The following is a 25,329-nucleotide window of genomic DNA, read 5'->3' as shown; positions in this document are numbered from 1 at the left end:
CAGCGCCGCAAAGCCGCTTCGCGCCACAGCCCTGGACAGCCAGGCCGGCCCTGCCGCCCCCCGACAGGAGCGGGAGGCACCGTGCTCCTTCGGAGCTTTCAGACACCTCTCACCTTCATCACCTGGCTGTGAGCGACTTCAGGACTTTTTTTGTGGTTTTCTGACAAACAACAGGCTCCCACAACAGGAAAACGTACAAGTGCTCCTAGTTCTTTTCTGGACAGCTGCATTTTTACACATGCTTCCTGTCAGCTGAAAAAAAATATTCTAGTCTTGTGGTCAGTTGTCAGCATTTCCATGAAAGAAACATTTGTGAGGTTGCTTTAAAAAAATTAAACAAAAAAAAAAACCCCAAACAACCAAAACAAGGAGGAAGGAAGTCGCACTCAAAATTCTGTAGGGAAATTTTGCAAGGCTGCAGCAGACCAGGCTTTGGGAGGGGATTTTGTATTACACAGGAGATGAGAGCAGACTCTGCAGAGCCTCGTCTTGTTATCATCAGAAACGAGACAAAAAAATAAGAAATAAGACAAGGATCACGGCAACACTTTTAAGACATTCTCTAAGTAGTTACTTCACAACAGGGCCTAGAGTTCTTCAGAAGGCATTGCCCGTGTATAGCTAAAGATTCCACTTACTTTGCCCAGAGAGTGACAAATAAAGAGCATCCACTTGCTGTAATTGTAATTTTGTAGCTTTGAATTACTGATTAGATTATCAAATTAGTCATCAGATTTGTTCCTGCAGTGATGTTGAACTCAACTTCATGATGAGATCTGTACCTTCTAGTACAAGATCTCACTTCCTCACAGCTTAATAGTTGAAGCTTGACCAAAATATTTCCCTAAAAAGATGGCTGGCTATAAATATTTATTAGCATCTTAAAACTTCTATAGATTTTATTATTTTTTTTTTACAATTTTATTTCATTACATTGCTGCTGAAAAAAACCCACAGTACCACATACTCTCAGTCTCCGCCATACGATTGCCTGCATTATCTCTAGTAAATGTGACTGATATGAATCAGTGATCTCATTACCTTATAAGAACAGCGCAGGAAAAATTATATACAGTCTTGGTTTTACCACACCGTGCTCTCACATGGAAAAGCTGCTCAGTTTGTCAGTTACAGCTAGAACAACTCTACGTAACATTTAGTTGTATCCCAAACTGCTGTTCCTCACTCCAAAGCTTTTTCTTCTGCCCGTTGCTGTCTGCTATAGGCTAAATGTCAGTGGAGTATTACAAAAGTCTTTACACCAACATCAGTAAGGATCAGCACTGTTTCCATATTTAGGACTTCCTCAACCCCTAGAGCCACTCCTCAAAGATCTCATTAGTGTAACTCCATAAGCTGTCGTGCTCCGTATCAAGAAAATGTTTTTTCTCACAATTCTGCTGTTTTCCTACCGTAAGCCAAGGACATACTACTTATATATTACAAATCTTTCTAAACAAGAACCATTGTTTCTTGTCTGAAAGCTTTCTTTTCTTCTTTTAGTTCAAGCGTCTCAGCAGATTCAGCAAGCTACTGCAAATGGCAAAGGTAGGTTCTCTCTTTTTTTTGTTTTTGTATATGTGCTGAAATAATCTGTTAACAAAAAAATGGGAGAGGGATTTAAAAATGTCCAAAACCTTCATGTAAAATTAAATCTCTTGCCCCTGTCTGTGCAGTGAGGCAGTTTACAAGTTTCTATACAAAGTTAACTGACTCTTTGCTGACTTGTATATACAGTAAAAATTGCTTTAAGTTGTTAAAGAATAGTTTTCCCCTCTAGAAGTGTCATAATTTATCTTAGTCATGACTAATGTATTACCATTTTCAATGAAAAGACATTACAAGTTGTTATTACAAATTGATTTCTATAATCCCATAAAAGCAAACTAATTTGATAGACTGTCAGGGCTCCTGCTGCTACTATTCAAAAATTCGATCTACTTATGCAAGGTTAATTCTGCCTATTTACATACAGCTACAAATAAAATACTGCTTTTACTTTCAGGTTCACATGCTACCTCTCAACTAGCATATAAGCCTACAATTAACATCCCGTACTATTTATATTTATCTTTTATACTTCTCTTCATTGCTGCTGTAGTTTAAAAACATTTTTGTTAGTTCATCTGGATATAGCTGCTGGCTTTATGTGTATATGCTCTTTTGCATGAAGACATGCATTTTTCATCAAGTGTTTGAAGCTGCATACTGATTTTGAAAAATACAAATTTGTGTTGCCCGCTACTGGAGGCAGGGAAAAAATAAACACCCCTATTTCAACAGAAATAAGGATAGCCTGGTCCTCGATATACTTCAGGAAATATCTGAGTGTTTCTTGGATGACAAGTGCAGTGAACTCACTCAGAAGTTTCTTCTTTCCAGAGATACTGTCCAATCCCAGGCTCATTCCTGTTCAGGGGACCTTGAATGTAGTGATGAACCAGAACGTGACCCTCTCCTGCTACCCAGACTCTGGATCTCCACCTGTCACATACACATTGTTTAAACACAATCAGAAGGTATCCACTTTAAATAGGCCAGACTTGATCCCCGGTTTGTTTAACTTGACCATCAGCTCTGCCAGTGACATGGGTGAATACAAATGCAAAGCTGAAAATAACATCCCTGGTGGTGGAAAATACAGCAATAGTCTCAACTTCACCCTTATAGGTACGTCTTGCTGTGTACCTTCTCAGCACGGTTTATTTTAGGGGCACAAAGCCTTGTCTGATGCAATGTATCCACAGCAGCAGAAGTCGGGTTTGTTTGCAGCAGGTGCTGTTTTGGACTGCAGTGTGTGCCTGCCTTGATCGCAGAGCTGAACTTTACTGCAAACGGTTATTATTTCCTTAGGAGCCGGCAGTGCTCTTCTGATCTGGCTCACTGACCCCTCCATCCTGGATGCTCATCTCATCAGCCAATGTTGCTGCTTAACTCCAAGACTTGCTTTGGAGCTTGTCCTGGACTCAGTGATGCAGTCTTTTCATTTTTCTTTTTACAGAGCCAATTTCCAAACTAGTGCTGAGCTCACCCACCTCTCAAGTGAAGAAAGGCCAGAAAGTGACCCTGTCGTGTCTCTCAGAAACCGGCTCTCTTCCTATCACATACATATTCTTCAAAGGAAAACAAAACATCTCTCCCCCAGTGAAGATGCAGAAGAGGGAAGCAGCTGTGATTCATCTATTTATCAATTCCTCTAGTGACTTGGGAACCTATAAATGCAAAGCTGAAAATAGCTTTCGCAATAATACAAAATACAGCAACAGTTTCAACTTTACATTAGCAGGTATGCATTTGTGAAACAGTTTACCACTGTTGATAAAGAGGAACCGGAGAAAATTCAGAATGTTGTAACAATGCAAATTTTTTTAGCCAGAAATGTTATTCCTGCAATAAAATGTTCAAAATATTTTTTTAAACAAACAAAAAACCCCGTAATTTGAGGCTTTAAAATCAGTGCAAAAAGATAGACTTCCATGCAGCCTAGATAGTAGTAGAAGTTGCAGTGACCATGAAGGATGACTGCAAAAGATTCACTTTTAAAAGAGACCTTTGGCCCACCTTGGGGAAGTCCCGTTTCATTTTTCTCTCTGGTCCTATGAAAGGGAGAACCTACTGGCACCAGCAAGCTCCCTTCCTTCTGTTGTGGCAGTGTGCAGCTGGGAGTCTCCTCAGTAGTTACATTAACCACACTTAATCCAAAAGCTGAAAGAAATGCAAAGTCTTGATTTTAATTTACAGAAAATACTTAGAATATGAAACAACATTTCCTTGCATAAACAGCTGCTTTTTTTTTTTTTCCTTTTTGGCAGACGAGAGAAGGCATTCTCAACCCCTGCTAATTTCTCTTGGGCTGGTCTTGCTACTATTGCTGATAGGATTTGCTCTGGCAATTCCATTTTTCATCATTCCTTCATATAAAGCAAGTGAGTTATTTGAATGTCTGTTTCATTTTCCAGAGGCGCTCATTTATGTTGTCAGTACATTTTAGTGTGTAAACATCATGTTACAAGTAGAGTTATGCTCTTGCTATTTTAGGATGTTGTCAAGTCTCCTCTTAACTAGTACAGTCAACAAGACACTGACAAGACACAACCTCTGAGCTATGTTTCAGAAGGCAGGTCTGGGATGGGAGAAGCAAAGCAACATCTAATTTAATGCACATAAATGTTGGAAGGAATTGGACCTCATTGTTCTTAGTAAAGAAAGGAAAGTCTATTTAAAATGCACTTGGTTGAGGAGTAATTTTTATCCTGAAAATAACATTATCTGAGATCTCCAAGTATTCAAAAAATATCATGGAGCTGTTTGTTTCCCTCAAGAAAAAATTATGTATGTAAATAGGCATGTGTTTGTTTTTCTTTCACAACTTGCAGAAAAATTTAAGTTTACTAGGTCCTCAACTGCCCTTACTTCAACAATGAATGCAGAAGAGTCTGAAAACTATGTCATATACACAGAGATCGGTAAGTTCATGTTACTCCCCAGGCAGTTATGAAACTTACTTGTGGGAGTTTGATGGCAGGATGCTATTATCCTATTTGTATAAATCTGTGCCTGGCAGAGGTATGATTTGAAGTCCCTCAGGATCCGTATTTGACACGACCTGCCAGCCATGCAGCCAAAACTGCAACTAGCTAAATGAAGTTTTACACAAAAATCTATTGCAAACAGAAGTAAAACTAAGAATTGCATTTGGCAACTCATTATGAGGATTGAAATAGCCATTACAGACAAAAAGAAAATGAAAAGGCAGTAAGTAGATCAGAGGTGCAATGCCCATTTACTAAGAGACAAAAGTGGGCTATATGCAAGTTGTAGCAACAAAATAAAACTTACATAGATCCTGCATTCTGTTCGAAATTGTTCAGTACACAATAGTTCTTTATTCCGTGTTTCTTAACCTTGACAAGACTCAAAGTCAGTTCAAACTGAAATTATGAAGTAATGCTAGACAACAAAGCAACTGACCTATGTTAAGACATTGTACTATTTGGATTGCAGAAAATATACAGTCATGAAGACATTACCTGAAAGCCATGATGCTATTAACTTGTAGTTTTCTACATTTGCCTTACATGTGAATGTCAGTATTTTCAAGGGAAAAAGAACCCCCCCAAACAAACCAATAGCAAAGCTATTACGTTTCCTGTTTCTAAATATCAGAAAGGGAATCGTTCTCTCCAAACAAATCTGCCTTCCTGTTCATGTAGTAAACAGGTAGAATTGTAGCTACTCTGCTGTGTTAGCTCAGGGCTTGGTGCAGCTGCTCATGCCAGATACCAGTCAGCGTTCTACCCACACAGCCAGGAAGGACAGTGACAGTAGCTCAGATAAGGCCCAGGAATGCTACAGAAAGCATGGGAGATTTATATTCAATACGAAATTTTGCTGCCTTGTTTCAAGATTATTAACAACAATAATAATAATAAAAAAAAAAGTGGTCAGTCTCTTGTAATTGAGTTAACTGCTGTTCATCATCTTTAATCCAGAGCCTGTTAAACCAGAAGAAGACTATGTCAACTTTTCTGTTACTAGAAGAGAAGATGAAAAAGGTGAAAACCTCAAGCTATAATATTGCAACATCTGATGCACACAAACATGTTTTGGGGGGATTGTGCTGGGGGCTGGCAGGGTTTAGACAGTAGCAGTTACGTACTGAAACCGCTTACTTACTATGGAGAAATTAAAATAACTTAAAACTTTTTTTTTTTGGGGGGGGGGGGGGGGGGGGGGGAGAGGAAGCAAACAAACCCCCTCAAATAAAAAGCCTGTCACTATCCTATGACCCAAAAATTCAACAGCCTCACTATGAAACCATGCAGGAGATGTTATTAGTGACCAAATTACTGATGGTTTATTAACTCTTTTGTTGTGTATCTGTACCAAAAAAAAAGAATTATTGATTAAGTTATTCTGGCTTTTAGTAGAGAAGAGGGCATGCGCTACAGTCTATTCAAAGGTCCTCATCAGAGATTGAGTACAAGGTAAGATCTCTTTTGCAATTAACTTATGCATTTTTAAAGAATCTTTCAGTCCTCAGATGTACCACCAAGTCTGCACAGAAAGAGATGATGTTTAGATACTACTTTCCTGGCCTAATTATTCTGTAGACAGACAATATAGCTCGTTCTCTACTAGCAAGCAAAATCCCCAAGTCATAATCTCTAAGGACTTCAACTTCAAAGAAAAAGCAGAATGGATAAAAATTGGAATTAACAAAGACCCAGACCACAATCCCATTAGACAAACAGCAGCTTATTGTTCAAATAGCACCATAAAAAAACAAAACAATGTAATCACTGTCTGGTAAGATCCTGCTGGACACAATATATAGTCTGGCACTATATGCATCTGATAAATAAGCACAAAGGAATAAATGATGTAAAGCTTTTGCCCAGACCCAAGTTCCCGTACATTTAACAATTCTACAATTTGAAGTAGAAACTGGATTGTTTGCAAAAATAAGATATTCAAAAGGCTTTAGTCAAGTGTTTAGAAAAAAACCCCAAACCCAAACCAATCCCAACTACGTTGCCCTCTTAGGCACACGCTAGAGCATCCGTATTTGGTCTTTGTACCTGCTGTTACCTCACAGCAGGGATGGCAATTTCCTCAATTCAACATGACTTCAGCTCTCAGAGCAGGGACAGGATGCTAAAATTAACTTTTGGTACAGTTATCTCCAAAACAAATTCTACACCCTGCTGTAGGCTGTTTCTTAGATGTTTCTGGGTTGTTTAATGTCATTCCATAGCCATTCCTATCTAGAATTCCATGAGTTCGGGGAGTCACGCAGCCACGCTATGCTAACCTTGTGTTATATCTAGCATAATTACACTATACACCAAATAATGTTAATTGCTGTATAACAGTTACAAATAATCCATTTATAGTTAAATGAGCACCACGCTAATAGGAGACATTTTTAAGGCAAGTTCTTGTGTTTCATGACATCGATGTCTATCAGTGGCCACGTGCCTTGTGGCATACACCTTACAAGCAGTTTAACACAGTGACTTAAGCTGTACGCACGTAGTACGTCTACAGAAGATCAGAAACACAGAATTTTGTGTCTGTGCAAACTCTTGTATCTGATTTTGACTACAACACTTAGGTATAGCATAAGTACAATCATACATTAGTATTTCTCCACCATTTTCTATGTAGACACATTTTTTTGTCCACAAAACTGCTTGTCAAAAACTGCTTACAATTTATTTCTTCTATTTCCTGTTACTCTTGATAACGTATTTCCAATTTTGATGTTTATCAAATGCAAGATGAAGTAGCTTGAATGTTGAATTGAATAACTGAGGCCATGTGATTAAAATACATTCCTACAGACAGCAGAAAGATACATACTGATGTTATTAAAATACTTAAGATTTGAAAGTCTTTTAGATAAAATACCAATTTCCAGCAGAGACCATAATTGTGTCAGCAACATACAGATGAAAGATGAATTTTTTAGGTTAGGATGGATTGTTCTCAGGAAGATAGTAAAACTGAAGACATGACAGAGAATATGGCTAGCCCTGCTAACGAGGGACTAGTTCATCTCTTCCCTCTTTACAGGGTAACCTGGAAGACCTACATGGTCTGGATTTGCCAGAGAACAGACACACCACCAAGTTTTAGCAGAATGATTTGCAGAGAAACCACTGAGTCCATGACACCGTAGAAGCCAGTTCAGGCACAGAAGTTTAAGAAATTTCTTTTATTCAACAACTTTAAGTTTACACATTTTTGGCTGATGATACATACTTAGTTAAAAAGTCCTTCAGCCTAGAAACGTGCATCATTTCCTTCATAGTGGTGTCTCTGCTTCTCAGCTGGACCACTCCATTCTCTAGAGTGGCATCGGTTATCAAGACCGTGAAGAGAACGCTCATCTCATCGTACCTGCAAAGAAAAGAGCACACCTGTTACTGCTTTTGGCGTGCAGAAAATTCAGATAAGTTATGTACAGATGACCATAAGCTGTAAATATTCATTTTTGCACACTGGACATTGTACAGTATAGAAGACACCAGTTTTCTTGTTGACATTCCTTGCTTTCCTGATTACATTTCTTAAATTATTTAGTTACTTTAGTACATAAAAAGAACGTTTAGTGACCTATTACAAGAGTATTTTTGTAGAAGCAGAATATATCTTTCTTCTGTTATTTAATAGCCAGACTTACTTAGAAGACTACTGCACATGAACAAATAGTTGTATTTATTTTGTCTTGGGGAAAAAAATATTCATCAATATGCTCAAGAGCCATTAACATGAGCAGCAATATGCTCCAAATTCACTCCTGATCAACAAATCATATACGAAGCCCTCAACTGGAATAGCAGTTTTTATCTCCACAGCTAATTCCATCACATACGCTCATGGTAATCATTCCAGACATGAAGAACGTTTGAGTTCATGACTAGACATAGTGTGCTATTTGAAATAGTACTTAAGAATTAAACACAGAACCGGTCCAGATGCAAAAACAGGGTGTTAGGGTGGGAAACAGTTCTGTGAGCTATGACTAAGCTTAAGAAATTTATTTTCAATAGAAGAGTCTCTAAAAGGCATTTCACAGCACCAGAGAAACAAAAATGAAATGTGAAAGGCTTATAGTTCATATTTAAATTAAGTGATTAATTGCTCTTTGTAATAAATCAATTGAATCCAAGCTTAGAGTTTGGGATACATGCCTTCAGTCATGTGGTTACTGAACTCAATAACTTTTTACTGAAAGCAGGCATATTTTCGCTAGTCCACAGAAAGTCATCTTTCACCTTCATAGTTTAATTTACAAAAGACTGTTTCTCCTTACTTTGTATAAAGCTGTTCCAGAGATACCTGCACGGTTTCAAGATAACCCGGCCATACAGAAATTCTGTTTTCTGACAGTTCATTGAACAATCCTTGACAAACCTGTGTTTATTTAAAAATAAAAGTTAACACAGACTTTGAGGGTTTGAAATCCTATGCAAAGAAACCATTAAAACTCTAGTATGTGGTCTTAGCATTCCTAGTCAGTGTTAATTTTCTGGCTGAAATAATCTCAAAGCAGTTTATCAATTAAATCTCCATTTCTATTTAAAAACATGCCAGTGTAAGTTTCCTCCCTTCTGAGGGGACTGGCTTCATGATGGACTTAAATAAAAACTTCTAAAAAATCCTTCTGAAGATGTGACCCATGCATTAAGATAATTCTGAAAGATTAACACATTGAGAGGGATTTTGTTATTTATTTTCCTTCATTTTGCATGGAACAAATATCAACTGTATTAATAGTACTAAAAGCAGCGAAGGCATCTACTACCCACCATCTACAGCATACTCCTTTGGCTATGGCTCACAAGCTGCAGAGTGGAAGCACTCTGAAATCTGTACAACCATGAATCTCCGAGAATCAAAGCAGCAGCATGATTTTCCCCAATGTAAAACAGCATCTGAATTGTAACAGAAGGTTACATGGCAAATCAATGCCCAGAATTAAAATACTTTCTTACAGCTTACCTGTCTCAGCTCTGTTGTTGGACCTTTTCCTACATCCAAGGCCACTTTAAGAGGTGCTAAACAAGGATGAAGCTTAAGTACCTAATAATTTTACAAAAAAGCAGTAGGTTACTAAATGTATTTAGCACGAATTTCTAAACAGACCTAGGAAATATTATTTTTTTTTCACTGAAATTAAGGTTCTAAACATGCAAAAATTTTCTCATAGCACAAAATCCTGAATTAGAAGCAAGCTGTATTTTATATAACTAGCACACATGCCAGCTAGGTTAGGATGGCACAAATTATTCCATTTTGGCTGAGCCCCAGAAAAGAGATGAAGTTTTGTTAGCAGAACTCCGCAGTCTTTAACGGAGCTGGAGCAATCAGAGATAACAGCAGTTACCATCCAGTCTACTGCCTGTCCTTAAAAACCAAATGGCTGTTTGATTAACAAGTGCTGTCTGAAGGCTAGCACTCAAACTCCAGAAAACCAGGATAAAAGTGGGAATAACGATGGTCCTTGGGGAAATGCCACCTGCGACCCACTTGTCCTACTCTTCTCAGCAACCTTCAAATGCTGCAGGAAGAGACAAACTCTTTTCTCCCACACACAGCAGTTACATTCCAATTCCCCTTAACTCCTTCGCCACTTGCATGGCAAGAGCCTACCTTCTCATCAGATAGAAGGGGAAACAGGAAAGGTGACCTCAGAATGAGAGAAAAGTTGCTTATATGGGTGAAAAGAACCACAGAGGCAGTGCCATGGGCCAGCCAGCCTCATGCTGCCAGCAAACAGCATTCTGTCTCTGCCTGTTGGGGAAGGGAATGGAGGGTAGAGATGTTGAAGAGGGAGATGTTTCCATTCTTGAATTTACCACACTGCCTGTGGGTTTTGTACTTTGACCTGCCCCTGCCTACCATATCCATTCTTCCTTACACTTTCTGTAGAAAGTTACCTTTCTCTGTGAATTTTTCTTTTTTGTTAATGGATTCTCAGCTAGCTGTAGAGAATCAAAGAGATATGCTAATGCTCCTCGGTCCAGATTTCCACTCACAGACAGAACATGAGGAATAACATTCTTCCTTCCATCTCGGCCCTGAAGAGTGGGGGAAAAAAAAACAACAACAAACCCCTAAACACAAAGGGATACCTCAAATACTGTCTCAAAGGGCCTTTTGTTTACTTTAAACGTGTAACAAGGCATTGAGCTCAAGCAACCTTGTTACATTTAAAATACTATCACACTTATATTTTGAAGTTACCAGCAATCTTAAAAGTGTTAACAGTAACCAGGCAAGATTGTAACACTGGCAAAAGCAGAAGATCAGAGGAGGATGGGATTATTTTCTTGTCCTGCCTCTCTGATCATGGATTTAAATCTCTGGCCAATACACTTGAAACTCTGCATTTTCTTTTGGAAGTTTGTAAAGTACTTCCAAGTGACCACGAGGACATGTCCCCACACATTGAGAAATCACTACGTAACCCACAGTCTTGTGGATTACCTTACAGCCTTCTGTACAGAAAAAAGCTGCAAAACCCAGGAAAGAGGCAGGATTGTCATGAGGAGGAGAATTGCAATTTACTGGTACAACACCAAGTTACTCTCGTTTTATCTGTTCAGCCCGACTTTTCAAACATTGCCATTTGCTAGCAGAAAGAAGAAACACTACCAGGTTCTTTTTGATGTGAACTTAACAATGCAAAACACAGACTGAGTTTGTCTTGACATCTACTCACAGATACAGGTAAATGCTGCGCAACTGACAACAGCTGTCATGTCACTATAGCTCATTTCTAATTTCAAAGTATTAACTATGCAAAAAAATCTGCCAAGACTACTGTATCTGCTTTTGAAAATGAAGGTCCAACTGCAGAGTATCAGTTGTACTGCTTTTACAACAAAAGAATAAAGACAGTCACATGCTAAGCAACTGGACCAGCAAAGAAACAATTTCTCTCACACGTTATCATCTTTATCAAAAAAGGTTTTTAATAGAGTAAAGCTTACAAGTAGTTTTGAACTATCCCCTGGATACATCTGTAATAGTTCAGTATCACCAAGGTTTTTCAATGTTTCTACTGTTTCTGTTCCCCAGGGAAAGCTGTAATGTAACTTAAATCCTCTTCTTCCTTCTTCATCTTGAAAGTCACTGCTGCTGAAGTTAGATGGGACTACTGCAAACTGAAAATTAAAGATATAAGAGGTGATCACTACTGTGCGTGCTGCATTAACTACAAAAACCAAGTCTGAAATGCAAGCTGAAGTCTATGGTTTTCAGCAAAAGATTTTTATGAATTACAGCCCAAACCTCTTTACTGTTTTACAGCGTTTTGATCTCAAATCAACTACAAACACAAAACAGTTGCCTGTCTGCAAGTCAAACTACTTAACTACTTGTCATAGTTTTTTGGCTTCTCACAAGAAATACATGTACATCAGTGACAAGAATAGGCAAGCAACATAAAACCCATCAGCGTGTCTGTTCCCCCTCTCTGATATAAAGGAGCAGGCCAAGGTTTCCCATGGGAACGCTGGTTTACCTTTCTCCACCACTGGAGCCTCTGGCGTAACCAGTAATCGAGCCACTGTCCTGCAGTTCTGGGAGAGCTAAACCATGCAAGCAAAGACGTGGTCCTTTCGCCTATTCTTTAAACAATAGCAAGGTCAGCAAGTTAACTCCTTCAAAAATAACAGGGAAAAAGCAAGAGACAGTATTCAAAAATAATCCAAAAGTGAAACAAGTGCAAACAGTTGGTTTAAGTACGAAAAAGGATTAATTCCTCCATTACTCTACCTTCTAAGGTTTTCATTTTGTTGTTCACTTTCTGGAATAGAGTGAAAGCATACTCCAATCTGAGCAAGGCCACAAGGCAGTCTTTTGTTCACCAATTCCAAGCAGCTAACATACTGCGCCAAAGCACCTGTCAAAAAACAGTTAATTTTGGTAACCACAGGAAAAAATGTGTTTAATTATACTGAAAGTGAACGCAACACATATGATACACATGCTGTTTATATGTGCAGTCCCACTAACATTAACACTTTGCAGAGATTAGCTCAGCAGTCTGTAGCCTGATTCCTCCAGGTACTTTGGCAACTGCGATTGTAACATGCCTTTCTCCCAATTACAAGGGACAGCACTGAATGCACACTCTGGCATTCATACTGCTCAGGTCCTTGAAAAGGATGCAAACTCACAGCATGCAGACGAAACTTCCCAGCACACTAACACAACTGGAAAACTCCCTTAAACTCAGCTGCTTCGCTTCCAGCAAGAAAAACGCGAGTAGGCTGCCCAGGCACCTGCCTCATCCCTGCAGTGACGGACGAGGGACCTACCGGGAAGCAGGCTCTCCCGGAGCATCCCCGCCGTCCCTAGCGCTTCTTCCAGAGACGGACCGCCCGGCTCCTGGCTACAGCCCCTGCTCTGGAGGGCTCCGCGCAGCGTCTCTGAGTGCAGCAGCCAGAGACCCTGCCCGACCTGCGGAGCGCCGGCAGCGGGCGGGCCGTGGAGCGGAGCCTCCACCGCGAACACCTGCTCCCGGAAAGCCAGTGCCGAGTCCCACCACTGGGCCGCCAGGTTGCCCCGCAGCGTCACGCCCAGCGGCCCGAAGCCCGGGTGGCAGCCGCTGAGGTAGGCGCGCCAGGGGAGCGCCGGCCGCGGCTCCGCGCCGCCCCGCAGGAAGTGCCGCCGCCAGCACACCTCGAGCAGTTCCTCCCCGCTCGCCGCCTCATCGCCGCCGGTCACCGCGTAGGGCCGCACCGGGGACCCGGTCTCCACCCCCTCCGCGACCCGTGCGGCGAGCGGCCTCCCCCTCAGCACGGGCGGCCCCAAGGTAGCGCGGCCGCACCACCGGCCGCCTTGGCGGCAGCCCAACGCCATCTTCCCCGCCTCCCGCCTCCCTCATGGCGGAGGGGGCGGGCACTGCGCATGCGCCACGTCCCCCGCGCGCAGGAAGCAGAGGTGGCGCGCGGCCTGTCAGGAGCGAGCGGGGACACGGTGGCCGCGCATGCGCGCTGGCACGCCGTGGCCGGCCCGGCCCGGCCCGCTGGGCGCTTCCCCTGTCTGTTTCCTCTCAGGCAGCTCCGCTGCAGCTGGTGGTTCGGCCTGGCCACGGCAGCCGGGACCCCGGCCTTCCCCGGGGGGGTGTGGGTGTGTCAGGAGATAGCGTCCGGCTTCCCCCTCCCTAGGGGAAGGCACTAGGCTGTGGGCTAGAAGCGCGGGGGGAACCCTACACTTCGCCGCCATGGGAACACGTTACAGCCGCCCAGGGGAGAGCCCATACCGAGCTCATCAGAGCAGCTCTATGTTGCTTTGTACGGTCTGAAGCAACGCAAAGGCTTTCCAAGCAGAAAGCCGAGTTGAAGCTAACACTCGCCAAGGCGCTCAGGGTGGCAGCTGGCAGAGTCGTGGAAATTTCCATAGGTGCTTAACCGCGGCTTTGTACCGGGCCGGAAGGTGGAGCTTAAAGAGGAGCCGTCCTGCGAGCTGGCCGTCAGGAGAAGTTCGTGTTTGTTAAGTCCCGAAGGGTTAGAATAACCTCAGCATGCGTTCTTTACCTCACAACCCAGCCCGCAGGCTAGAGGGACAGACCGAGGATTGAAAAGACGTGTTAGTAGGCCATTAGGTCAGCTGGAAGAGTTGCTGCTCCTAGGTGCAAGAGTACTGCTAGGTACAATTTTATTTGTAAGATGCACCATGAGCTCAGTTCTACCAGCCCCTCTCTGCCCCGATTTCCTGAGGAAGTTTCCAAAGCACACTTCGAACCACTGCACACAGCCATCAGGGTTTCACTTTAACAAAGGCGGTTGGTGCTTTCTCCCACCTAAAGGGAGAATAAGGCTATTTGTTCTTTGCATCACTGCTAAGAGAACCCACTCTCAACTTTGTCACAAGCTGGATGATTTCTGCAGACACCTTTTTTAGTACAAAGGTTTTAAACAAAAACAAGCTTTTCATGCCTTTTGTTTCAGGCAGGTGACCTGGAAACCTAACACTCAACATACTGTATTTCAAAGACAAATAACCATCTATTTCCTTGTCTTCAGCACTGATGGCACTGGGCACAGCAAATGCTGCAAAGGCAATTAAAAAGGATCTTTCCACATTAAAACTGCAGTTTTAGACTCAACTGTAGAATGTCAGGACTCCAGCTGAAGTTCTCATAGCAACAGTGAATGATCACCACCATACTGTCAACTAGTATTGAAAAATACTAGAAAAAGCAGAAGTTCTTAAGAAAGAGGCAGATTAGGCCATGGCTAAGAACAGCACAAGCTGAACCTCAGAGAACAGTCACAAAGAGCTAAGCACAGACTGGCAAAAAGATCTAAAGCAGAAGAGAGTCTGACAGGTTCAAAATAATCTAGATAGAATTTTGCCTTGATTCTTGCTGACAGATTCAGCCTTGAATACATCAAGCTGTAGTTAAGCATTGTTAAACTTGAAACTAATCGTTGTTACTGATAAACAAGTAAGAGGAAGGAACTGAAAGCATTAACTGGAATTTCTGTTATACCATAGTTGAAAGCATTAAGTACTTTAACCCCAGGATCAGTTATTATTCCTGCTACACTCTTTGTCAAGAAATTTTGTTGCTTTGCTCAGCATGAGCAATGGTTTGAGATTAAGAGTCCTTTGCATGTACTAGAAGTCTTGGAAAAAATAATCCATGAGGTATATTCATGGATCAACAGCCCACTTCCCTCCCCCCACATCCATAAAGAAATCACTGCTCAATACCAGTTTAAGTATAATTTGAAGTTTTAATACTAAGATCTTCCCATTTCTCTGAAGCTCATAGTAAGCCTGCATGCTAACTCACAAGGCCTGACAGCTGTAGATACATTACACTCAAGCCTAGTCATGTGAAGGCGACAGTTAACAGTGCTGCAAAAGCTTCCTACGCTTGTAGCAGCTCATTAGCAACACCACTGCAGAGTTTTGGTTAGTGAGACTTTTAGCTACACCATTACTCCAGTGGATCTTCTCCAAAAACTGGCCCTACGCTAGTGAGACAAGGAAGAGCACCGTTTCCAAGTTACTCAGAAGCCAGCTTTAGTTTTCTCCCCCATCAAAGCAGGGCCTGCCATGCTAAGCAATCTAGCCCAATCAAGGCAAGGCTGGGGTTTTTTTTTTATAAGCGTAAATGTTTAATCAGACACAGTTGAGAAACCTTTCTAGAATTTAATATAAAAACATTTGACATTCCATTAATGTAAAGTTGTGCACATGTTGAGAAAATTGCCATCTGAAAGAAAATTCGGTCTTCAAATATCTTTATTGGAAGGCCATGCACTGCCTTCTGGTACTGTATTTCAAATCACTGTACATTTACTTTGAAAACACTGTCTGCATTTTCTAGTACAAAAAACTAAAAATTGTTTCAGGAATGTAGAGAAATATTCAACTTAAATAGCGAAAAAAGTGCACCATAATTACTGCTGCACTGCAGTCATTTCTGCATTTCCCATTTCTTAAATAACTATCCTGTTTTGATAACACACAATATAAAGAGCAATTATGAAAAACTGAGACATTTAAATACACTAAGTTATTGAGAGTAACTTGTCGGCATTGGGTAACCTATCATAGGAGCAGCACCAGTGGCAGGATACGCATACTGCTGTTGGTTCATGCCATTGTGCATATTTGCAATATTACTTCCGTACTGCTGATCATAGCCATTCTGGTAAGCTCCTGCAGGGTTACCAGCCCTGAAGCCAGCTTGCATGCCTGCAGCTGCAAAGCCATTTCCAAAAGGAGTTCCATTACTGAAACTTTGGGCACTGTAGGCCCCATTTTGAGTTTTTGCTCCAAAGTCTCTCTTTCCTAACGCACCATAGTTTCTCTCAAAGTTCTCCCTCTCTCTAAAACTACTAAATCCACCCCTTTTGCCCGCAGAATATCTGTCACGTCGATCACCTCGGGAACGACCTATTAAAAGAGACAAGACATAGTTATATATATGTATCATAAAGGGTACATTTTGCATACCTTCAAATGAAGGACTTCAGCTAGTAAGAGAAAAAAAAAAGTCTTTCCCTTTCTGTCACAGCAAGGCAAATCTACTACAGCAGCTTTCCCATTGCTACCTGGACCCTAGTTAGAATGCTATTTTGACAGAGCTGTCTAGCCAATGAGGAGAGTCATACACTCTGCCCTGTAAAACAGGAGTGATAGCATCAAGGCAGAAAGTCACCTTCATCTTTCACACAGGGCAGTTCAGTACATCTTTTCTAGCCATATAAGAAGGCCACAAAACCAAGCCCTGAAGCATTTCATTTCAGAGCAAATTCTCAGAAGTGCATCTTTGGCCAGTACTAGCCATAGGTGTGCCACAACATGAGTGTGGAGCATTCACGGGGAGGATATATTCTTTTTTGTTATTGGTGTTAATAAATACCTTTTCAGGTCACTGTAACTGGTAGTTAAGCCACCTTCCACATCCATTTTGGAGAGAGGTTGGAGGTGGAATTTTAGATTCCATTTTGTTCCAAGAGGAAAGGTATGCACTGTGGTCAGGAACAGTACTTACCTGAACCTCTGTCTTCAATCAACTGAAGCAATTTGGGGTTGATGGCTTGATTAGCCTCACGAAGCACAGAGATGAGGTCATTTACTTGCTTAATATTGTTAGGAGTAAAGAATGTGTATGCTGTGCCTGTTTTGGTACTGCGGGCAGTTCGTCCAATTCGGTGGATATAGTCCTCTGAGGAGTTAGGGTAGTCATAATTGATGACAAATTTCACATCTTCCACATCTGTAAAGTGTTGCAGTGTGGCAAAAAGCAAGGTACAAAGTTTTGCACACCACAACAGCCAAATCGAAGATAAACATTAGACAAGAGTAGTTTAAAAGAAATAATGGCTGCAAAGAACAGTGTTAGAATTATCCATTTCTGCATGAGTATTGTGGAAGAGAAAGTTATGCACACTCCGTCTGTTCCCGTCTCATCACCCACCCTGTGATCCAAAACCTTACCATAAAGGAGTATGCATTTGCTTGTCATTCCCAACTCAAGAGTCCCCTTTACAAATCATCAAGTGACATCTGAATGCTTCTTGCAGTAGGGCCACTAAAGCTCACAGCAGCCTCTTCATGTGCTCATTTGAGGACCTTAGAGTAAAAACATACAAGGTCCTTCACATACACACTCATTAGAAGCTCAAAAAAAAGGGGCCACACTGCTCGTCTTGCCAAGACCTTTGAACCGCAGCTGCAAGAAAAACATACCTGTCCCCCCAAAGTCACCAAGTTGTTTTTATGCACTGTGTCTCGTCTAGGCAAGCGCTTCCAAGAAGCCAGGGTTCACTTGAGAATGTGTCTCTCTCTGGCAGGTCTCGACATGACGACTATGTATAGGTGGAGGAACTTCGACTTTCAAAGGCATTTGAAAAGCCATTGCTTTCCTGCCCCACTTGCTAAAGTGAGAGGTGGACTTTTTCTCAGATTTCATGTGCCAGTACTCACCAATTTGTACAAGGCTTAGTACATTTTAAAGCTGCTCTCTCCATTTCATGGTTGAAAAAAATTTCATTGAACATTGAAGTTTGTAATTATTTTCTTCAACATTTCAGCAAACTCACTGAAATTCAAAGACCCACAGATCACAGCAGACAGTATGCACAAAACTAACAGTACTGCACCATGGCAAATCATGCAAAGCATGGAGAGAAGAGAAATACCAGGGCAAAGTGAACTGTGAATGAAACTGCTTATTTCATGAGAGAACAGTTTATGGGGTAGTAGTTTAAAGGATGATCTTTGCCTTTTGAAGATTACTGGCACACAATGCTCTCAGCTTTCACCTCTCTATTTGACTGGAAGCAGCCAGCCGATCACTTCCACTAGTCCTCCATCCCCCTCGAGTCCTCCGATTGTCATGCCTAGGCCTTGCCACAAAGACTGCACCTTTATGTGAAGAAAACTTAGAAAAATGCAGAGGTTAAAGAAAGCAATAGACTTTCTTTAAATAGCTTTGGGCAACTGGCATTACGAGTTGTACTAACCTAGACCTCTGGATGCAACATCTGTAGCAATCAGGATTGGTGCTTTTCCATGTTTGAATTCTGTAACACAAGCAACTCATCAGTTTCTTCATTACTTAACAGCTCATGTGCTTGCAGAAATTGTTGAAATACTCACCATTTAGAACCCAGTCCCGCTCCTGCTGACTTTTATCACCATGAATACCCATTGCTGGCCACCTGAAAATACAGAACTTGATTGACCTAAACCCATTCCTAGAGTCCTTTCATTAGTCAAAGATAGGGCTGGCAAATTCCAAACAGCTTCTAAAGGTAGTTTTAGCATTTTAACTGACAACTGGTGTCACTATACTTGACAGTTCTGACACCATGAACAATCAAGAGCATGCTCAGACTGTTGGGGAGGCTCACTGAAGTTTCAGTTAGACTCACCCATCTCTCCTCATTTTCCTGGTAAGATCATCACACCGTCTTTTGGTTTCCACAAAAACAATTGTTTTATTTTCCTTCTCACTCATTATTTCCTCCATCAAACGAATAAGCCTATCAGGAAAAGATGACTGTTAGAGCTGGGATTGATTGGTACTCTGCAGGTTTGGTTTTACCAGCCTGATTTTGATTTTAAGTGGTCTCAGACTGGTGTCAGAAATCCAAAAAAAAAATAATTTCACAGTTCATAAACTAGAACAAACCATGAAAAACATATTGAATGTTTCCCCCCCCCACTTACTACTTACTTGTCATCTTTCTCTACATCATGACACACATCCACAATCTGAAGAATGTTGTGGTTTGCACTTAGTTCTAATGCACCGATGTTGATGTGTACGTATTCTTTCAAAAAGTCCTCAGCCAGCTGCCTTACTTCCTTTGGCCATGTGGCACTCCACATCAGAGTCTGCCTGTCAGGCTGGAGAAGGAGACTAGGTCAGTACAAGATCAATAGACAGTTAAGTCAAACACCCAACCAAAAAAGGTCTACCCAGACAAGCCTGAAAAAGTTAATTGCACTGCCCTTGCTTTAAAGGGCATAGTAGCATTTGTTTCTGTAATAGTGATAAATGCATGAACCACTTATACTCACTCTTATCTGATCCACAATTTTTCTGATCTGAGGTTCAAATCCCATGTCAAGCATCCTGTCAGCTTCATCAAGGACAAGGTAAGTACACCTCCTGAGATTGGTCTTTCCAGCTTCTAAGAAGTCTATAAGCCTTCCAGGTGTTGCAATGCAGATTTCCACACCTAAAACCCATGCAGTTAAGTCAGCTGAAGTAGTGCTCACATTGCCTCATACAGAGACACATCAAGGCTTATCCATACCTCTTTCTAAGTCACGAATTTGTGGTCCCTTTGGAGCACCTCCATAAATACATGTAGACTTCAAACGGCATGCTCTGCTGTATTCAGCAGCTACCTGCTGCACTTGCTGAGCCAGTTCACGAGTTGGTGCCAGCACAAGACACTAGAAAAGATGCCCAGCTTTTAGTTCAATACCCATTGACACTTCTGGTCTGACATTAGTTTTAAATGGAAAGGCTGTCATTTATTCCTTCAGTGCCAGAATGACTGAAGTAGATTTAAGTAGCCTAAACCAGCAAACTAAGTTACCTAGCATCTCAATTACTGCCAAACACTGATTTATGCTGTGCAGTAAGATATCTGGAAATTGCTATTCCCTAGAAGCTAGTGACTAAGTGGGATGTCTAGCCCTGTCTGTACAGTTTTAAGGACAATCCAATCAGGGCTTATGGAATGTTCTTGGGAGACTACCAAAACATGGAACCACTTTAGTCAGAGAAACACAATAAGCTATGCACTCTGAACATGGACAATTGGGACTGAAAAAATTAAAAATATCACATTCTCTAGAAATTAAGATCCCCTTTCATTTAGGAATACTCACAATAGGTCCATCTCCTCGCTCCAGGAATGGCTGATGATTTATATGCACAATAGCAGGCAACAAGTACTGTTTGGAAGAAAGAAAAGTCTCATCACAATCTCTTCCCAGGAGTGTTCGGCCTGCACTAAGCCAGGCCATATTGCTGAAAACCAGCAGTATTCATACAGACTACAATCAAAACTTACAGACAGCGTTTTCCCTGATCCAGTCTGTGCCACTCCAACCATATCCAGTCCACTCAATGCAACAGGCCAACCTTGTGCTTGAATAGCAGTTGGTTCAGTGAAGTTCTGCCTTTGAATTACCTCCATAACATTTGCTTGAAGAGAAAGTGGAAACTTAGTAACTTAGACTTTGTCTTAATCAAGCCTGGAAGAATAACCAGTATGCTAGTCTTTACTTACCAGGAAAGTTAGCTTCATAGAAGTTTATAATCGGTTTTGGACAGTTATGGCCCCTAACTGTGACTTCTTTGCTTGATCTGTACTGTTCAACTTCTTGCTGCAAGACAAAAAACATTATTGGAAATAAGCTTTGATACCAAACTTATCTTTTAAGTTACCTCCTCCATGCCTGTTGAGCCCCATGACCCTCAGCATGTTTGCACTTATTGTTTACTTTCGCATGAGTTGGATAGGGTACATACCACAGTACGTCTGACTACATCAGGATGTTCTTGATAGAAGTTCTTCTCAAACTTGGGCAGCTCATCTAAATTCCATTTCTTTTTTGTGAGTTTTTCCCCAGGGTTTCCAAATTTCTTCCCAGAAAGAGGTCCACCTCTACTTCCTCCAAAACGAGGGGCTCCAAACCTAGAGAAGATCGTAACATAGAATCCAAGAGAAATGTTTTGGTCCTCTTCTTATACAACTTAACCACTATCTTTCTGGTCCACTCTAACTTTACAATTCAGATTTATAAACCTCACCTACAGGATACTGAAACTTCAGAAAACATACTTAAGTTGCAGATGCCACAATCTGCCTAGCTGCAACTTATATTCAGAAGCTAAGGCAACACACAACATTGCAGTTTCCATAAAATGGAATTGAAAGGCCTATTAGCAAGTTACAACATAGGCAAAGCAAGGACATTAAAACATTTGTATTAACCCACGATCAAAATGGTTTCCCACCCAAATGACACTCCCATTGTGTGTCAGCCTGCAGAAGGTGGGCAGGAGCAGTTATGAAACCTTGGTATAACTTTCCCCATAAACCATTTTCCTGTATCCCAAAAGACAAGTTTCTCTCAGTGTTTTATGAGGTCGTGCGATTTATGTTAGCATTTTAGGTTAGGTCCCTCCGTTCAGAAAAGGCTCCTCTTGAAAGCCTGCCCTGGCAGCCCCGAGGCACTGCTCAAAGCAACGCTAAGCCCTGCGCCGAGGACCGCTAAACTGCATCTGAGTGCGGGGCTCCCTCCCCCACCCCGATTGCTCCCCAATTTCGCTGGGCAGGCGCTGGGAGCGATCCTCCCCAGCACAACACAGCGCTCCCAGAGGGGACCTGGCTGAGTGGCCACTGCTTCCTGCCAGCGCTGTTTCCTTTGTCTCTCATTTCTGTCTACGCCACATTTTCCAGCCGCTGCCATTTTAGAGTCTGAGCTGGGCGGGGGGAGGAGGAGGAGGAACAAAGGCAGCAGCAGCAGCCGGCATTTTGATTTCCCCTCAGTCACCGCATGGCGGGGCCGGCCATTAACATCCGCTTACACAACACAAAGCGGGAGCCGGCCGGCTTCTGCCAGCAACAGCTAGAGCCGCCGTCCCCTGTGAGGGGGAAGGGAGGAAAAGGGAACCGCCCTACCGAGAGCTCCCCAAGGCTTCGGCATCGACGAAGCGCCCGGCCAACCCACTGACCCACAAACCTCCAGCCACCCGCCGCTCCCCAGCCCACCCCCACTCGCGGGGGGGGGTGGTGTGTGTGTACACGGACGGGACAAGGGAGACTCGAGCGCTGCGTGGACCATCCATACTCGAGGGTACGTCCCCGGAGGAGTGTGGGGCGAGTCCCTTTCTCCCCCCAAAAAACCCCACCCGCGCCCCTCGTAAGCGGCCACACACAAGTGGGGGTTGCGCTGAGGCGGACGGACCTAGCCCCATCCCAGATTATGCAGCCACCCACGCGCAGTGGCCACCCTCGCCGGCGCTAAGAGGCCCTAAAGCCAATTCCCCTCCCCCAGCCTCCCCTCCCGAAGCTCCGGAAACCTCCAGACGGCAAGAGCTGAGGCGAAGGGCTCCAGAGCCCAACCCCCGCGGCTCGCCGCCATTTTAAACAGCTGAAAAAAAAAACAACCAGCCACCCCACAGTCGGTCTAAGAGTCCGGACGCTGGCGGCGGCTAGCGCCGGCCGGGCCCCCGGACTCACCCTCTGTCCCTGTCGCTGGAATACCCGGGCATGGCGATGGTGGCGGTAGGCGAGACGATCCTGGTCACTTAAAGTAGGTGGCGAAAGGTAGGACAGGATCCGACGCCGTTGGTGGGGGCCACTGAATGTAGAGCGCCTCGCTCCCCGGATGCCGGTTATATAAGGGGCCGCGGGGGCTGCTGGGAACCGGCTGCTGACGCAGGCGCAAAACCCGCCCCTTCTGTTATGTAAGCGGCCCGAGCTGTCCGGACTCCCCGCCCCCTCTCGTGTGGGTGTGGCAGCGGCTCGGCCGACTGACCGGCTTCTGCGCTCGCGGGCGGAAGTTCCCCTCCTCCTTGGGGCGTGGCCTCCGCTGCCGTCACTGTCCGCAGCACCCCGCCCAGAGGGGCCCGCGCTCCCCCCCCCATCTCCCCGCCCACGCAAGGAAGGGCGCGAGCGGCCGCGCATGCGCAGGGCTGCCGGCAGGGAGCAGGCCGCGGCCTAGCGGTGCCGACTCGTCCCCCGGCTGAGGCCTCTCTGTGCGTCTGGGGGCCGCGATTCGGCCTCGGCCTGATGGAAACAGGGATTTTTTTTTTCCCCCCAGCCGGCCTCTGATAAGCGCAGCCCGATCCCTTTCGGCTTCCCGGCTTGTCCGGAGAGCCACTCGACTCCTAGCTGGCGCACAGGAGCAGCGGCGAGGGAGCAGAGAAGGCACCCAACTGTTCGCAGTGAAATTCCCGGAGCTCAAAGCCCCACAAATATTTAGTGGCGTGAACTGCTTGTGAAAAGCCTCCTGCAAGTGCTCCGACAGATAAAACCCAGCCTCAAGTGGAGTTGCCACGTTTTAACCAGTAACTGATACCTGAAGGAAAGGTAGATTCAGCCACATGCCTACCTGGGATTTTTGAGAGACTAAAGGAGTTAAATGTGCAGATCCTCATGATGTTAACAGGTTGGACGCAATCATATCAGATTATTAAATCTTACTTTGAGCAGTGCTTTTAGACTGTTACCCATTGCCTGGGCACTTTTATAAATATTAAATACATGTGATTAGAAACAGTTACTATTTTTATCTTTTCAAATTCCACAACAAGGCTAGTAAAGCAATTCAAAGGTCATCAGTGCAGTGAAGGACAGGGCTGTTTAGAAAGCACACGTGTATTAAAAACATGAAGTGGGTACTGTGTTGCTTATCTATCTGCCCTGCTTTGCTAGCATGAGGAACTTGAATGTCTTGCTACCTGAGGCTTTAAGCACACAAAAGAAAAGTAAAGCCTGAAGCATAAATAAAAGCAGCCATATTGCCAGACCACCTGTTTTCAGCACTGGCCAATGCAAATGAAAACAACATAAGGAAGGAGAAGCGTCATAACAACACTCCCCATTTATATCCTCCCACCTTCTAGCAATTCATGCTTTAAGGCTTTTCTGAGACAAAAATAACTGTATTTGATGGCCATTTCTTCTCATTTTTGTTCTATTTATGCTCTTAGCTTCTAAGATACCATAATAATGTGTTTCACATTTTAATTGTATACAACCTGAAAAACATTTCAACACATTGCCTGGTAAGAACAAGGGGCAGGAAACAAAATGAGTTATTAGAAGTGGTGAGTAATCATTTTCTATTTATTTAGACCCTTTGTGGACATTAATTTCTTCTAAGTTACCTCCTCCGTAACCCAAAGCTGCAGTCTATCTAATTATTTCTCTTTAAAAGCAATTCCACACTTCTGATTAGAAAATTGCCATTTTCTCTTTATTGACAAGAAATGCACATGGTATTCAAGATTTGGGCCCCACAGATTTACATAATGAAGGCATAAAATGGTTTCGATCTGTTGTGTTGTGTTTTTTTTTTACTTTTTTGATTTTTGCTAAGAATGGTGCAAGGTTTTCAAAGAATAGTACTAGATGTTTCCATGATCTCTTCCTCAAAAGTAACACCTATGTTAGGCTTATTTTCATATATGAATGGCCATAGCTGTTCCCCCCCCCAGCAATCTGGAATACCACCTCGATCAATCACTTTTTCTCACCATCAATTTGTTCTTTTAGTAGCACTTAAATTTCACTAGGTTTGTTAATACTGCAAATTTCTAATAGGGGATCCTCTCCATTTTTTTTTCAGTATGCAGCTACTGATTTAATATAGCTTGTTAAAGATTTTTCTCTCAAAATACTCCTTTTAATGCTCTATACCTACTGACCCTATAGACTTCCTGCTTCTGATGAGTCTGAAAACGGTGTTTACAAAGGCTGTGAAAATTAATAGCAAGTTGTCCAATCTTTTCTTGTTCTTCCCTATTACATTCATCTTAACACAGATTATTTTGATTTTTGTTGTTTGTATAGAACTTAGTGGTTCCTGTGCTGTTTAACCTTGCTAAGGTTTTAAAGAATTGAAAAGACTAAACAAACACAAACCCTCATCTTTGTCTCGCTGCCATGCATTTAGTCTGTACATAACTCATTTTCATTTCCTCTTTGAAAAAAACTTCATTTTTGTGTTCCACCCTTTTAAGTTAAACATCGGTTTTCCTGTGTTCTCTTATTTTGAGCCAACATACGTGAAGCAAATCAACACAGC

The 25,329-nt window shown here is 42.7% G+C and overlaps 3 protein-coding genes across 7 annotated transcripts; 1 reads left to right on the top strand and 2 right to left on the bottom strand.

Moving 5' to 3' along the window:
- Positions 1-1,222: 1,222 nt before the first annotated feature.
- MILR1 (mast cell immunoglobulin like receptor 1) lies at positions 1,223-7,711 on the top strand. 3 transcript variants are annotated; one of them, XM_075770854.1, is made up of 8 exons: positions 1,237-1,413; positions 1,504-1,548; positions 3,002-3,286; positions 3,813-3,926; positions 4,377-4,466; positions 5,493-5,555; positions 5,931-5,987; positions 7,579-7,711. In XM_075770854.1, the coding sequence occupies exons 1-7, from the start codon at positions 1,380-1,382 to the stop codon at positions 5,978-5,980; spliced, it is 681 nt and encodes a 226-aa protein (XP_075626969.1). In that variant the 5' UTR covers positions 1,237-1,379; the 3' UTR covers positions 5,981-5,987; positions 7,579-7,711. The 3 variants fall into 3 exon arrangements, with proteins under 3 accessions (XP_075626970.1, XP_075626969.1, XP_075626968.1); XM_075770853.1 differs by having other exon boundaries at positions 1,240-1,413; positions 5,928-5,987; XM_075770855.1 differs by lacking the exons at positions 5,931-5,987; positions 7,579-7,711 and adding an exon at positions 2,383-2,670 and having other exon boundaries at positions 1,223-1,413; positions 5,493-5,692.
- On the bottom strand, positions 7,702-13,504 carry POLG2 (DNA polymerase gamma 2, accessory subunit). Of its 2 annotated transcripts, XM_010312131.2 has the most exons (8): positions 12,837-13,456; positions 12,292-12,418; positions 12,038-12,143; positions 11,505-11,678; positions 10,449-10,589; positions 9,511-9,591; positions 8,822-8,922; positions 7,702-7,905 (listed from the first exon to the last, which is right to left on the bottom strand). In XM_010312131.2, exons 1-8 carry the CDS (start codon positions 13,378-13,380, stop codon positions 7,740-7,742), a joined length of 1,440 nt encoding a protein of 479 aa, XP_010310433.2. In that variant the 5' UTR covers positions 13,381-13,456; the 3' UTR covers positions 7,702-7,739. The 2 variants fall into 2 exon arrangements, with proteins under 2 accessions (XP_010310433.2, XP_075626967.1); XM_075770852.1 differs by lacking the exon at positions 10,449-10,589 and having other exon boundaries at positions 12,837-13,504.
- Positions 13,505-15,664: 2,160 nt separating this feature from the next.
- On the bottom strand, positions 15,665-22,924 carry DDX5 (DEAD-box helicase 5). 2 transcript variants are annotated; one of them, XM_075770828.1, is made up of 13 exons: positions 22,758-22,924; positions 21,041-21,206; positions 20,799-20,895; positions 20,580-20,713; positions 20,395-20,460; positions 19,812-19,953; positions 19,573-19,733; positions 19,226-19,398; positions 18,921-19,031; positions 18,646-18,707; positions 18,510-18,569; positions 17,036-17,260; positions 15,665-16,434 (listed from the first exon to the last, which is right to left on the bottom strand). In XM_075770828.1, exons 1-13 carry the CDS (start codon positions 22,787-22,789, stop codon positions 16,052-16,054), a joined length of 1,812 nt encoding a protein of 603 aa, XP_075626943.1. In that variant the 5' UTR covers positions 22,790-22,924; the 3' UTR covers positions 15,665-16,051. The 2 variants fall into 2 exon arrangements, with proteins under 2 accessions (XP_075626943.1, XP_075626944.1); XM_075770829.1 differs by having other exon boundaries at positions 22,782-22,912.
- Positions 22,925-25,329: the final 2,405 nt, after the last annotated feature.

The sequence above is a fragment of the Balearica regulorum genome, chromosome 18 (assembly GCF_011004875.1).
Source record: "Balearica regulorum gibbericeps isolate bBalReg1 chromosome 18, bBalReg1.pri, whole genome shotgun sequence".
Classification (NCBI taxonomy): Eukaryota; Metazoa; Chordata; class Aves; order Gruiformes; family Gruidae; genus Balearica; species Balearica regulorum.
Note: the sequence above shows the minus strand (reverse complement) of the source record. Positions and strands in the feature narration are given on the sequence as shown.